The sequence below is a fragment of the Theropithecus gelada genome, chromosome 8 (genome assembly GCF_003255815.1).
Source record: "Theropithecus gelada isolate Dixy chromosome 8, Tgel_1.0, whole genome shotgun sequence".
NCBI lineage: Eukaryota > Metazoa > Chordata > Mammalia > Primates > Cercopithecidae > Theropithecus > Theropithecus gelada.
The window spans coordinates 26,356,272-26,371,452 of NC_037676.1; the positions used below are offsets into that span (position 1 = coordinate 26,356,272).

Genomic DNA, 15,181 nt, shown 5'->3' on the forward strand with positions numbered 1-15,181 from the left:
TGCGGGGGCGCATGGGCGAGGCGAGGCGGGGCGGGGTGCGGTGGGGGGGCAGGTGCCCGTGGCTGCACAAAGAGGCCGGCCGCGGCAGTTTTGAAAATACCAAGGAAGTTGATCTGGGCCAGGGCCCAAGAAGTGACGAGGAGGGAGGGAGGCTTGCGAGCGAGGGAGGGAAGGAGGGAGAGGGAGAGGAGCAGGCGGGAGGGAGGAAGGGAGGACGCGCGGGGCTAGGGGCGGCGGCAGACCTCGCGGGGCCCCAGCGGGAAGCGCGGGCGGCGGCGGGATGAGCGCTCTGGGCGGCGGGGCGCGGCGCTAGGCGCCCGGCGGGGCGTCCCCAGGCTGCGACCCCGCGGGACCCTCCACTCCGCCCGCCGCCTCCGCAGCCCGCGCGCCGGAGCATGAGTCCGGGCGGGAGCCCCACGGCCGCGGGCGGCGCCTAGGACGGCGATCCGCGCCCTGGAGAACCCGCCGGCCGCCCGGCTCCACTACAGCTCCAGCCGCCTGCAGCGGGGCCCTCCTGAGGCCCCGAAGGAAGGGACCATGAAAGGTAAGCGCGGCCGTTGGGGGGCAGGTCCGAGGGGGGCCGCCTGCACCCCCGCTCCACCCAGGGCCTGGGGGCGCCTTTTCTGCAGTCGAGGCTGAGAGGAGGGCAGGGCGCCTCTGGCTTTTCCCCTGCCTTTTTGGGCATCCTGCGAGACAGGACGGATCCCTGAAGACCGGAGGAAGCAAAGAGGAGAGGGGGGATGGGGACACTCACACACGCCCCTTGCAGTCCTGTTCTCATCGGCCGTTGCTCTAACCTCACAAATAATTTTAAAGTCCAGAGAAGTTTCTGATCCCTTTAACCAATAGGCGCAGAAAGGTATCACCAACCCAAATTTCCAGCAGTATAAATTTCGACCCTGGGGACCCATCAGAGAGGCCCCTGCAGCACCCCCACCCCGCCCAACGGAGCTTTCAACCGGGGCCGGGCTTAGGATTCTCCCCTAGGACCTCCAGCCCTTCCCCAAAAGAGACCTGCAGTGCCAGAGCCCCTCAGCCCAGGCCCTGCCCTTCCCAACCCCTGAACCTTGCCTGACCCACCCTCTGACCTCCTTGTGAGGAAGCCGCTGGGGAAGCCTCATGGCCCAGGACTGAGCTCTCGCCAGGGTGGTGAGCCAGCACCAGGGTGGCCCTTGCAGCCAGTTCTTGGGATAGAAATAAGAACCAGACATGATCCCAAGTGGCCATTTCCAGGGCCTGGGTGTCTTTAGGCCCCTACTTGGTCTTCAAGGTCATTTTGAGGCTAGAGGAGAAGCAGGCTTTGGAGTCATGAGGCAGGGAACCTTTGAGGTTTTTAAGGCCATTCCCGGTGTGTTTCAGTAATCCTCCTGTAACACCCCTGGCAGATGCTTGTGTTCCTAGCAGTGAGAACCTCACCACCTCATCCACTTACGGAAAGTAGAAACTGAAAAGGGCCTTTGAGATCATCTGCAGGGCTCTCAGCCACACTCTCAGGTGCCACCGACAGGTATGGAGGTGGAAGAGGTGGGATCAGAGCTCTCAGCCTACTTCAATCAGACCAGCTGTTTGTCTCGTATATGTAGAATGGCCTGAGGGTTCATTGGAAGAAAGGGCTCCACGGACAAACTTCTGACCAGATGCAGCCTCCACATTGCATAGTTAGGGAAACTGAGGCCCAAGCAGGTAGGGTTGGCTTCATGGATTCAGCAACCAGTGCCATCCTACAAGGTCCCACACTTGGTTTAATGCTCTGCAGGTGCTATCTTGAACTTTTTAAAAATGCATTTTATTTGATTTTATTTTAGCGACAGGGACTCACTCTGTTGCCCTGGCTGGAGTGCAGTGGCGTGATCATAGCTCACTACAGCCTCAAACTTCTGGGCTTAAGTGATCCTCCCACCTCAGCCTCTCATGTAGCTGGGACTACAGGTGTGCACCACCATGCCTGGATTTTTTTTTTTTTTTTTTGGTAGGGACGGGGCCTTATTATGTTGCCCAGGTTGGTCTAAAACTTCTGGCCTCAAATGATCCTACTACCTCGGCCTCCTAAAGTGCTGGGATTACAGACTTGATCCACCATGTGGCCTGAAATTCTTACAATTTTTTAACAAGTCATCCCGTCTCACCAACACACAAACACATACATTTGCATTTTACACTGGCCCCCACAAATTATGTCGCTGGTCCTGTGGACAGAGGTGAGTTGTTACGAATCACAGTTAGTCGGGGTGACTAGGGCCCAGAACTCCTGACTTCTAGTCTGGAATCCACCCTGCCTCTCTGTGGTTTCCTTCCCTCTGCCTCTGGCACCTTTCTGTGCTTCCCGCTGGCCTCTCCAAGTCCTAGGCTGTGCGGGATGAGCCAAGCAAGTTATAATCAGCCCTAGGGAGCACCTGGCAGGCAGCGAGGGAAGCCTCGCCCCAAGTCCTGCTCCTCACTGAGACACCTTTGCAGCTGAACCCACTCTGCAGTCAGCTGGCCCAGAGCAGACCATTACTGGAAGCCTCCAGAAAGGTCTTGGACCACATCTTACAAGGGGCCACACAGCCCTGAACCTTGATGATAGTGGTAAGATGTTTCACATTCTCAGAGTGGCTCCACCCCAATTCCAGACAAGCACTATAAGAGAACCAGCCGGGCATGGTGACAGATACCTGTAATCCCAGCTACTCCGGAGCCTGAGGAGGGAGGATCACTTGAGCCTGGGAGTTTGAAGTATAATGAGCCATGATTGCACCACTGCATTCCAGCCTGGGCAACAGAGTGAGACCCTGTCTGTAAAAAAATAAAATTTATTAAAAAAAAAAAAAAAAAAAAAAGAGGCAGGGCCAAAATCCCGTGAAATAGAGAAGAAAAGAGCTGGTGTGAATGAATATTTAAAAGAAGGTGCCTGAGGAGGACCCACTGACACCACGCTGCCGAGTTCCAGGCTGTCCTTGTGCTGTGGGTTCCTATACACGCCCTGCCTCTCTCCTCCTTTCCCTTGGATCCCACAGCCTCTTCATGTGCGGGGCGGGATTCCTGTCTACGGAGGCCCTGAGGGCAGCGCTGGTGTGTTTTTCCTCCAGCCTCCGGAAACCCCTCAGTGATCTCCCCTAACATCGCAGGGGCTGCCCGGGCTGCAGGACTGGGGACTGACTTCCAGCAATTCCCTCCCTGGCAGCTGGGAAGAGCCGCCGCCTCTACCTGAGATGGAAACGGCAGGGCAGACAGCAAATATTTGTCTTTTGGGATCTGTGGGGTGTAAAGAACCAACATTTTTCCCACCCGAGTGGAAAAAGTAAAGTGCCTGGCAGAGCAGGGCAGGCAGCCCCTTCCAGAGAGCCCTTTCCGTGCTCCTCCAAAGGCCACATCAATCTTCGAATACATCTGTTGGCAAAGGATCATGCCTTGCTCACAATAAACACGTGATGTGATGTGATGTGATGTGATGTGATGTGATGTGATGTGATGTCGTATGGAGAACAGGTGATGGTGGGGATGGTGATTAAGAAAACACACTCGTTGGGCTGCCCAGCCCTGCAGTGGCCGAGCGCCAGGGCCCACTCTGCCGGCCAAGCCATTTCCACCTCCAGGCCCCTCCTGCCCCATGGCCAGCTGACTGCGCCTCCCAGGCCACCGCCTCTTTTGATCCAAGCTGGCACCTGGCCCTTCTCACATGTGGCCCTAAGGGGACACTCAGGTGCCACCAGCCCCTTGGTGACAGGCCCACCTTGGAGCTTCCCACTGGCTTGTCCAAGCCACTAGCAGCCACCTGTGGAGCTGTTTCCACACCTCCAGTGAGAAGGACCCGCCCACAAGATGCCCAAGACACAGGCTGGTGCATTGTGAAGACTGATTTGAGAGTCAAAAACATGTCTAGTCCTGGCACCATCATCTGCCCTCTTCAGCCCCGTTGTCCTCCTGGGTGGTCCCTGAGGCCCAAGAGCTCTGTGCCTGAGCACCACTTGGGGAGCGGAAGTGACTCAGTGGTGAGATGGCTGGAAGCGGGCCCACCATGTGGCCCCTTTGCCCCGAGAGACTTGCGCTTGGCTGCAGTGACCAGGGCAGGGGGCAGCCCTGTGTTCCTCAGGCGTGGGAGGAACAGCCCCTCCTTGCAGAATCAGAGAGCAGTGCCCACTTCATGTGGGCAAAGGGTGGAGGTGGGGAGAGGAGGGGCTGTGAAAATACAGAGAAGCAATCCCGGGAGGAATCCACCCTGCACCGCTCGTGTGGCAGAGAGGAGAGGATCTCCACTCATGAGTGGCCAGGCTGGGGGTCCCAGAAAGCCTGATCTCCTTCCCCAGGGGCACCGGAAGGAGCCAGGGCTAGAAGAAAAGGAACTGATGTGGTGAAAGTGAAAAGAGCCACTAGACGGCCTGACTGAGGGGTCCAGGGAGCCCAGCAGCTCAGATGCTGGAGTTTAGCTCGAAACCCTCAAACATCCGCCCCACCCCCACCCCCGGCCAAAACAGTCATCTTGCCCTCTAGCTGGGGGTAAGCCTGGTAACTGAAGACTCAGGTCCCAAGGCTCATTTGAGAGCGAGGAAAAAGCCTTCGGTTTCTCAGTAGGCTAGGTTGATGGATAGCTTGGCAGTTTCCATGAAGGACAGGCAGCTGTTCTGGGTGTTAGAATTGGTGCACAGTGTGGCATAGCTGGGCATGCCTCTCATACCTGCACTGCCCATGTTTGATCATGTTTAATTTAGTGATGTGTGTGTGTGTGTGTGTGCGCACGTGCGCTTGTGTAGAGTACTGAGTCCCAGGGTCAGGCCCAGCCCTGTCGCAGGCCAACTTTATCACTGGGATGAAGTCCCTGGTACTCCCTGGGGTCAGTCCCCTCATCCAGGTGGACCAGATGATCCCACAGGATGGTATCAGAGTGTAAGTTTCATGAGAGTGGGGTCTCTGTCTGTTCCTAGCACTTAGGGGTGTCCACTACATCTGTTCAGTGTGCACATCTATACTGTACCATGGTATCCTCAGAACCTCACACAGGCATTCCGTAAAGATGCAGAAAGATGCCTGTATTCAACAAACATCCATGGGGCGACTGCCAGGTGCCAGGGTCTGTACGTCTATATATGTCTAAGGACTGAGGAAGCTACAAAGAGCTCAGATGCTGTCCCTTCTCTCAAGGAGCTTACTCTTTACTAGGACACGTAGGATTTGTGTCCAAGTCACTTAAAAAAACACTAACAGTGATGAGTGTCTTAAGGGAGGTCCCAGCAAGGGAGTTTGGGGGTGAGCTGGGCTCCTTTCCTGGCTTTCCTTCTTTGCTGCTGTTCTTCGAGATGTGTCCTCGGTTTCAGCCACAGACAGGCTCCTGGTTCTTGCTGGCACCTGTTCCCTGAACAATCTCTCCCAGCCTTGAAGATGTGACACGTGGAAGTTGGCAAATCTGATGGCACCAGATTCGCTTCTCTGGGCTTCACAGCCGTATTTCCATCGGTGTCCTCAATGTCTCCAGGTAGAGACCAGCAGGCACCTTCTTCATGGTTCAGATGAGATACCTTCCCTCCACCTGAACCCAAGCTAAAAAATGGGTTATTCTGGGATGTTGTCCCAGCCCATACTTTTCAGTCAGCCAACAAGTATGGAGTTCCTGCTTTCAGAGAGGAAGCACACTAGTTGGAAGGCAAGCCTGGGTGCTTTCTGCCGTTCCAGCAGAAACAAGACGTGCACACCTGAGACGAGAACCGAATCATCCAGGCAGATGCCACAAAAGAACAAATGCATGGCATATACGGGAGATTGGATGAGAATCCTGGGAGAGAAAGGGAGCATTTCAAGTTGGGCAGTTCAGAAAGGCTTCAGAGAGGAGCTGAAGGGTGGGGGAAGACTTGGATGGGGTCAGTGAAGAAGGCAGGAAGGAGTGCTGGGAAAAGCTGGATAGCAGGTCCGGGGGGAAGAGTGGTGGTGGGGGAGAGAGATGGCCTGCAGTTGAGGGAGCCCTAAGCCAGAGAGCACCTGAGTGCTCCATGAAGGACATGCGGTTGTGTCTGGTTGACATTGGAGAACCCTGGGATGGTTTGTCAGGAGAAGGCCTGTTTGCCACTTGCCCCTGGAGATATTCTCTCGTGGCCTTAGCCCATGTTGGGAAACCTCTACTTTTAGAGAGTGGGAGGAAGAAAATGAGCTTGTAAAGGAGCCAAGAGGAGCAGTCAAGGACACAGGCAGAAAACCATGATGGTAATGTCATGGAAATTGAGAGGAGTAAGTTCCAATGGGGAGGAAATGAACCCCCGCGTTGACTGCTGATCAGCAGAGTTAGCTCAGGATTCGTGGATCAGAGAAGGCCAGGTTGCAAGGGCCAGAGGGGCAGGGTAGATCAGAAGCAAAGGCGCGGGAGGAGCTATGTCCTTAGAGTGGGAGGCAGGGCCCAGCTCAAAGGGTTTTCAAGGCAAGGATGACCCGTGCTCATTGGAAGGTGGAGGGACAGAAGAGCAGGCGTAGGGGGACTTGGGGACAGAGCAGTGGAATTGGGGGAGACTTGCTTTGAGAAGAAAGAATCTCTTTATCGGGAGGCAAGGGAAGGAGAAAAGATGGTTACAGACAAACTGCATTACTAGCAGCTGCATTTAACCTTTTTATAACACATTTATTATTTTTTTAAAAAACCAAAACATTCCGAAAAGGAGAAACATTCACTCACTTGAACTCCTACCCTTTAGAGATAATAAATGACAAAATGTAGATGAACATTCTTCAGAATTCATTCTGTGTATGTTTGCACAGATTTTTTTCATGTAGATAAGATTATACTATCCATGTTATTTTTGTTTTTATTTTATTTTATTTTGAGACGGTCTAACTCTGTGCCCAGGCTGGAGTGCAATGGTACCATCGTAGCTTACTGCAGCCTTGACCTCCTGGGCTCAAGGATCCTCCCACCTCAGCCTCCCAAGTACCTGGGACTACAAGCAGGTGCCACCATGCCCAGCTAATTTTTGTATTTTTTGTAGAGATGAAGTCTAGCTCTGTTGCCCAGGCTGGTCTCAAGTTCCTAACCTCAAGCAATCCTCCCTGTTACTTGGGGTTTTTGTCGTTGGAGGTGGTTTTTAGTTGTTGCTTGTGTTTTTGTTTGTTTGTTTCTTTGCTTGAGACAGGGTCTTGCTCTGTTGCCCAAGCTGGAGGGTAGTGGCACTATCATTGGCTCACTGCAGCCTCGACCTCTTGGGCTCAAGCAATTGTCCTACCTCAACCTCCCAAGTAACTGGGACTACAGGTGTATGCCACCATGCCCAGCTAATTTTTGTATTTTTTGAAGAGATGAGATTTCACCTTGTTGCCCAGGCTGATCTCAAACTCTTGGGTTCAAGTGATCCTCCTGCCTTAGCCTCCCAAAATGTTGGGATTACAGGCATGAGCCACTGCACCCACCTTGCAGTATTTTTAAAAAATGATTTCATAACATCCCATAGTAAGACTCTGTGATAATTTATGTAACCAATCTCCTAGAGATGGGCATTTTAACTATTTGCCTTTTCCCCCAGGTTTATCATAGCATGCAGTGATCACCTTTACACGTACACCTTGGCCTAGTCGTATAATTATTCTCTTAACATGAAGTTCCTAGAAGAAAGATTATTGAGTCAAAGGGCACTCGCCCTTGCAGTATTGACAGAGGGTGCCAGGCTACTCAGAATGCACAAGAAGGCCTCTTTCCCCATCCCTCCCCCAGGCTGGGTTTGAAATGTAGGCATCTGTACAGAGTTAGTGGATCATAAAGAAAGGAGTTGGAACCTCGTGGTCTTGATCCTTTCAGAAAAGGAGGGGGTGAGTTCATCTTTAGAGAATGAGGTGGGCTGACCCCTGAGGAACCCAGGAATGGGAAGTGAGGCTCCAGACGGCAGGACTTGGTTGAAGCCAAATGTGTGCCGCCCTCTGACACTCTCCTGCAGCGCTGGGCTTCCCTAGTGCAGTGCGAAGAAAGCAGGCTGAGGATGGAAGTGACGGTGGCCAGTAGAGAGAACTACAGGCTCCAGCGGGCAGAAGCCAACCCTGGGGACTGGGCTGGTCTTGGAGCTCAGGGCGAATGAGAGCCTGGAGGAAGGAGAGCAAGGAAAGGCTCAGTGCACTGGGGATAAAGAAGGGAAGGGGCTTGAGATCAAGCTGATGGAACAGCGATAAGCCTTAAGCTCCAGAGGGCAGGCAAGATGTGTAGAGATGAGACTGTAAATCCCATGTCCAGGAGCCCTGAGTTTCAACAGAAAAGCTGCCTCCATTCAAGTTGATAGCAGGAGACAGAATAAAGAAATAATCCAATCCAGGTGATGTCATTATCCAGAACAGTGTTTCCTAAAGTCAGAGTTCCTCTGCCTCTGAACATAGGTCCCAGAATGAAAAGATATATTTATTTTTCAAGATCTGCAAGAAGTTCCATGGCCAAATAAGTCTGAGAAACATGGAATTAAACACAGATTTAAATGGGCTTATTATTTTTTTTGCAGCACTTTTCAAAATGTTTGCTATGTGAATGTGAATCTCTAAGATGGCGATAGAGTATGCCATGTTTTCCACACTTACTTGATCAAATAATCTTTTTTCACAAAGAATAATTTGGGACTGGTGTCCCATAGGATATGTTTTGAAAAACTGATTTGTAAGTTGGAAATTGGTCCTGGGAGTGATAGGGGTTGGGAGATGACCATAAATGAGAGCATTCATTGGAATAGGATAGAAAAATAATCCTAATAAAAGTGACTGCTACTACTATTTATTAAGCGTTTACTATGTGCCAGGTACTTTTCATATACATCTCATTGGATTTTCACAGCAGCTCATTGAAGCAGACCATCTCCCCACCATTTACACATAAGGAACATGAAGCTCAGAGGAGGGAAGTGGGGTGCCCATGCGAGATAGGCTAGGATTTGCAGGATCAGAGGTGACAAGAGGGATCAAGACAACTGGTGATTCCCGGCCAGGCATGGTGGCTCACGCCTGTAATCCCAGCACTTTGGGAGACCCAGGGAGGAGGATCACTTGAGGCCAGGAATTTGAGACCAGCCTGGGCAACATAGTGAGACCTTGTCTCTACAAAAAATAAGCAAGATTAGCTGGGTGTGATAGTGCACACCTGTAGCCTCAGCTACTTGGGAGGCTGAGGTGGGAGGATCCTTAGAACCCGGGAGGTCCAGGCGGCACTGAACTGTGATGGCACCACCGCACTCCAGCCTGGCCAACAGAGCAGGACCTTGTCTATAAAAAAGAAAAGAAAAGAAAAGAAAGCCCGTGATTCCCACCCCTCCCATCCCTCTGAATTCATGGGGCTCAGGGGAGTCGGGGGGAGTGCTGTGTACACAGAGGAGACCAGTGTGTAAGTAATCGGGGGAGAGCGCCTGTTGCATTGGGTGAGTAGCCTGGGTTCTTGTCTCAACTAGAGGCAGCACCAGGCTACGAGCAGGTATTTAGAAATGGGTGGGCATTCGGGGTTGTCACAATGACCAGGGATTGCTACTGGCCTTTAGTGGGCAAGGCCAGGATGCTGAATGTCTGTGCAGAGTGGGCCATGCCCATCTAATGAAGAATTGCACCACCTGGAATAGGGTCCCAGTTAGAGGAGTGGAGGGCAAAAAAGGGGAGGAAAGTTGTTTAGGTTAAAGAGGGTTTAGGATAAAGCAGGGATTTACCCACAACCTCTGTGGTTACCAAGAACAGACTGGGAGGCAGCCGAAGGGATTCAGGTGGAGGTAGCAGGAAGCGGGAGAGAAGCCTGTCTCAGAGCAGCAGATGTGGTTTTAAGGATGCAGAAGCTTGAGGATGGGGACCAACAAAGGGGGCAAGTGCTGGAGGAGAGAAACTGGCGGAGCCACGGAAGCAGAAAAGGACAACTTGTTGAGCAGGAAGATCTGAAGGGAAAGGACCCGCGTCTTGAGACCTGAGTGGGCAGGCGGATTCCCAACCGATTACAGACAAACCCACAAAGGAAGCCTGTGGAGAGGGGGTAGTGGCGGAAGGGCTTTAATGAAAACAATTTTGCAGCCTTACTTATAGCATTCTCCAACCTTAAACTATAGCTATTCTGCACTTTAAATACAGCATTGGCTCCAGAGAAGACTCTTAAATCTTTATTTTTACTGATCCAATTGGCTGTTTTGAAAACCCACTCTGTGAACCCTGCAGAAGATAATTATCAAAATATGTTCCTTGAAGTGCCCAAAGAAAGACCTTTTATTCAATTCCTCGAATCTCTCCCCCTTGTTGACTCAGATGGAAGAATGCAGTCCCAGAAAGGCGAAAGAGGGAACCAAGGACACATCTGTGGGCACTAAAAGAAAGCCGGCATCGGTGACCACAGTTGAGTTAGCAGTTGGTTAACAGGTCCGGGCTGTTTTCTACCCGCAAAGGGAGAGCTAAACCAAGCTCAACCCCAGTGGAATCAGTGGCCGTGCTTAGCAATGTGCCAAGACATGCACCCTCCATCAAACTTGCTACGTGGCTCTGTGGGAGCAGAGGCTTAAAAAAAATAAAATAAAATAAGGAATTTCTCCTCTTATGGCTGTCCTTCTTTCTGGAGTTTGAGATGGATATTGTGACCTAAGGGGTGACAGGAAGAGAAGCTCTTTCAAATCTCTAGTGGTTGCCACTATTTTATGGGTCTGGGCTTGCAGCCTTGGCCTTGGCCTTCCCAGGCTATTTAACTTTTTTTCTAAGCACCTGCCTGTGATTCGGATAGTAATCGCTGCAATAAGATTGGGGCCTGGCTGTGCCTTTCACTAGGAAATCCATGGGGCTGGCTTCTTTGTGACAGGGACCAGGTCCCTCCCTCACAGCAGCTGTGGTTCCTTGGGGCCTTGGGAACAGGGCAGGCAGAAACTGGCTCACCGAGTCTCAGATGTTCATTCTTTCATGATTCCCATGCTGTCCCAAGATTGTCCCCAGGGAGGAGTTTTCCCGTAGGTTTTTAGGTCCCAGCATCTCCTTACCTTCTCCAGTGTCCTCTTCCAAGCCCACCCGCTCCTGCTAAAATAACCTTGCTCCTGGAAGATAGAAGAAAGGAAGAGGAGAGAGAGAAAGAGAGAGAGAGAGAAAGAGAGAAGAGACAGAAGGCAACCAATGCTATTTCTGCCTTCCTACAAATGGAGCCTCTCTCCAGACACCTAGAGCCTATCATAACACGAAGATTTCATTACCCCTTCCAGACATCCAGCGTGCTTCACACTCAGGCACTCCTCCATTTGCAGCATGGCAAGAGTCCTCCATTTCTTTATACATGACACAGACAAGAACCAGTGCCTTACTTTAGAGAGTTATAGACATGTTACATACAGGTGGTATTGTAAGACAATTAACTGGGACCACAATGGAAAAACATGAGCCCCGCAAACAAGAGCCCTTGGAGCTTTAGGAGGAGAGTATGATGTCCTTTGTTCTGTTCTGAGAAGGGGAGGAGAAGCAGAGCCAACATTTTGCTCCTACCCATTGCTCCACCAGCTCATTCTTTTGCAGTTCAAACATCAGCCCTTGGTCTATGAATTTCACCTTTTTTGCTTTAAGCCTTGCACCCCAAATGCATCCGTTGTCTCCAGCACTCCCTAGTCATGGAGAATCCTAAGAATAAACCAGATTTCAACCCTATTTTAAGTCATCAATCTTCATTTTTTAAAGATACATGAGCTCCTGATTAAAACAGCAGAGGATAACAGTTAACTGAAAACATAGGCCTTTGCAGAGGGTCAGAAAACACATCTTTATGAAACATCCACTATGTGATCAACCCGGTGCTGAAAGCAGCTGAGGGGAGCTTTCCTGATTGCAGGGATGTAGCAACTGCTAGGAGTGTGACCTGTCAACTGATATCAGGCTTGTATGGAAAGGCCTTGTGCCAGTTCTGAGGCCTTTCTGAGATGGGCATGCACAACTCTGCAGACACTCGAATGCGTGTTTGGATCCTGCCTCAGATTCTTGGATATTTAGGAGCCACTAACCAGCTTCCAGGCCACTTAACGTATCTGAGCCTTTGTAACATGATGGAGGTGAATTTGCAAATTCCCTTCCCACCCTCTCAGGCTGTGGTTCTCTATCCCTGAAACACCTTTGGAGAGCTGGTGCACCTAACACTAAGTCGGTTTGCCCTTGATGACAGGAGAATAGGCGTAGAAGACGGAGAGGGGAAGGAAATTATTTTGCCATCTCTATTAACTCCGCTTGGCCTAGTTCAAGGAGGGACTACGGATGCCTGCCTAATCAGTCATCCTCTAATCAATCACTACTCTGGGGCCTCAGCCAGGGCTTTTTCATTCTTGATGTCTGTTTCTTCATCCATACTTACTCTGATCAGAACAGTCTTGGTATAACGTGAACATAATGAGCTTGTGCTTGCAAAGGGCTCGGCTTATAAGAGCCTCACAAATGCTTTGGATTATGTTCTTATTAAGTGAACGAGGCTACAGTGGTGAGTTACTACAACATTCCAGACATAGATGAGTCAGGGGTCCCCATGGTCCGGGGCTTAGTGCTGGAAGACAGGAAATCCAAGGGATTAGAGAGAGAAGAACTCTTTGTGGATTGGGGAGGGCTGTGAGTTATGGAGCTGAGATGTCAATGGAGGGAAGATGGCCAAACATCCGTGGTCTCCCTCGTCTAGAGAGATCCAAGATCCTGGCTGGAAGCTGCCACTTCCCTTCCCATGGGTCACTTGGTGCAGTACTGGAACGTCTTGTTAGCAATTTCCACTGGCTAACAGTTGCTAATTTGGGGGGCTATCCACTGGGAAAGCTGGTTATAACAAAGCTCTGTGTTTTTTGAGAGGGTGTTTGCTGAAGCCTGGTGTCAGCCTTGCTTGATTTAAGTCATCCCAGATTCCCTGCAAAGGCTATAAACAGTGAAGTGATGAAATTGGCCCTAGAGCCAGAACAGGGAGGAGGCCCAGTCACGGGGGAGGGCAGAGGAGCTCATCAAGGATGGGGAGAGATGAGGAACTGGGCCGAGGAGGCAGCTCTGCTCTAAGGGATGGAAGGAATACTACCCCACGGTAGCTCCGGGGCAGTGGTGAATACATCCCACAGCCCACAGCGTGGTTCTGACTGGGCTCTCTGGAGGTGAGAGGCCATGGCTAGTAGGGGGAGGTTTTGGTCAGACAGAAACAGAAGGTACCAAGAAATTCCCCTGCCTTGCCCCAGGCCTTCATTTATGGGAAAGAGATCGTAATCCTGGTGACCGCCCAGGCCAGGCTTCCTTGTAAACTGTTGGCAGATTGATGACAGGACAGCTGCCCAAGGAGAGCTGAAAGTGATGCTTCTTAGGATATGCATGAAAAGGAACTTCTCATGCTTCCTTCCTTCTCCTGCTTTACCCTCCAAAGCGCTTGCCCGCACCCCCGCCGCCCCCACACATGCACGAGTGCCCCAGTAAGCAAATCTACCTGGAATCTCCTATGGTGGAGAGGAAAACCAGGCTTCAGGAAGCTTTGTCACTGCCCACCTCTGTGACTTGAGCCAGGCATTAAAAACCTCACACCACACATACACAGGTACACACATATGCACACTCATGGGCAAAAATGCACGTGCACACATGTGCAAGCACAGCATGCACGTATACTCACACATGCGTCACACACACCCTCACACACGTGCCCACATACACAAAATTTACTTTCCTCACCTGTCAAATCAGGAGAAAATGTGCTCACTCTGTCTCTCGGGCTACTTGTAGGGATCAAATGGGGTAATAGATGTGAGAGCGCTTTCAAAGTCCTAAACCCCAGGTCTCCTTTGTCGCCCCAAATTAATTCAATCTCTGGGGGTGGAGCTCTGACTGACATTGGTCCCTTGAAAACTCCCCAAAGAGCTCCAGGGCAGGCGTAGAATGGCTGGAAAGCAGAATACCAAATCCTTCATTGGTTTATTCGAAATTGTGTTTGTTGAGCCTTTCTCTGTGCCAACCACTGTGCTTGGGGTGTTGGATAAAGTAGAGAACAAAACAGACACAGTCTCTGCCCTCGGAACTGAAGCGCTGGGGAAGAGAGCTACCGCATGGATGGGAGAGGTGCATTCTTCCACAGGAGAGCACAGAGCATGTGAGGTGTGGGCAACAGGGCCTTACGCTAGTCTGGGAGCTCAAGAAAGTCTGCTGGGGAAGTGATGTTTAAGCCATGCATGAAGGCCAAGCAGAGGACATTCATGGCCGTGATGGTAGCATCTGTAATTTGGGGTCACCCTCAGTCCTCTCCCTACTGAGTCCATTCAGAGCTGCCCTCGCTTACCAACGGCGCCTTGCCGACTGCATCTCAGCTCCTATGTTGATCACAATGGCTGTGGCATGGCATTTGGGCCTCAGGTGCTCACAGGTCTAGGATGCGACTCAAGATGCCCATCAGTCATGGTCAGGAGCCCCCAGGGCTCCGCAGCTCATTCATGTGCCACCCTCTTCTTGTCTACCCGCTGACCTTGCTGTTGCAGGAGCAAGATCTCTTAGCACTTTGTGGAACCTTTGCTCATTACCTCAAGGTGGTTGTAGGTATGATAGAAAAGATTTCCGAGTTCACATCGTGGCTTCACCACTTCTATTCTGTGGGCTGCTAAGCAACATTCCGAACTTCCCTGAACCTCAGTCTTTTTGTCCATAAATGTGATTCTCTGGACTGTCAAGTTTATAAGGTGTTGTGAAGGTTGCCTTGAGGCAAAACCCAGCACTTTATTGCATTAAAAACAAAAAGGAAAAAAGCAAAACTTGAAGCTTCTACTTCTAGCATTACCAACTTAAAATATTCTCGGGCTATAAAATGTAGGCATTAAATAAACTACAGACATTCTGCTAAGTGCATAGCTAAAGGTAAAAGAAGCAGGGAATCCTTAAGGACCCCAAAAAACAAGCAAATAAAGAGAGAAAGAGAAAGAGAGAGAGAGGGAAGAGAGAGAGAGAGACAGACAGAGAGAAAGATAGGAGGGAGGGAGGGATAGAAAGAAAGTGAGGGAGAGGGAAGACAGAAGGAGGGAGGGAGAGAAAGAGAGTGAGAGGGAGGAGAGAGAAAAAGGAAGAGAGAGAGGAGAGAGGGAGGGAGAGAGAATGAAAGGAGGGAGAAAAGTAGGGAAGGAAGGAAAGAAGGAAAGAAAGGGAAGGAAAGGAAGGAAGAAAGGGAAGCAAAGAAGTAAGGAAAGGAGGGAGGAAAGTAAGGAGGGAAGGAAGGAAGGAAGGAAGGAAGGAAGGAAGGAAGGAAGGAAGGAAGGAAGGAAGGAAGGAAGGAAGGAAGGAA

At 51.0% G+C, this 15,181-nt stretch overlaps 1 protein-coding gene across 1 annotated transcript in view; it reads left to right on the forward strand.

Annotated features, from left to right (window-relative positions):
* Positions 1-231: 231 nt before the first annotated feature.
* The window catches only part of SCARA3 (scavenger receptor class A member 3), a 38,541-nt gene continuing 23,591 nt past the window's right edge, over positions 232-15,181 (forward strand). The window contains exon 1 of the mRNA XM_025393233.1: positions 232-544. Coding sequence (XP_025249018.1) covers positions 538-544 — 7 coding nt within the window. The 5' untranslated portion in view covers positions 232-537. The remainder of the gene's footprint in view (positions 545-15,181) is intronic.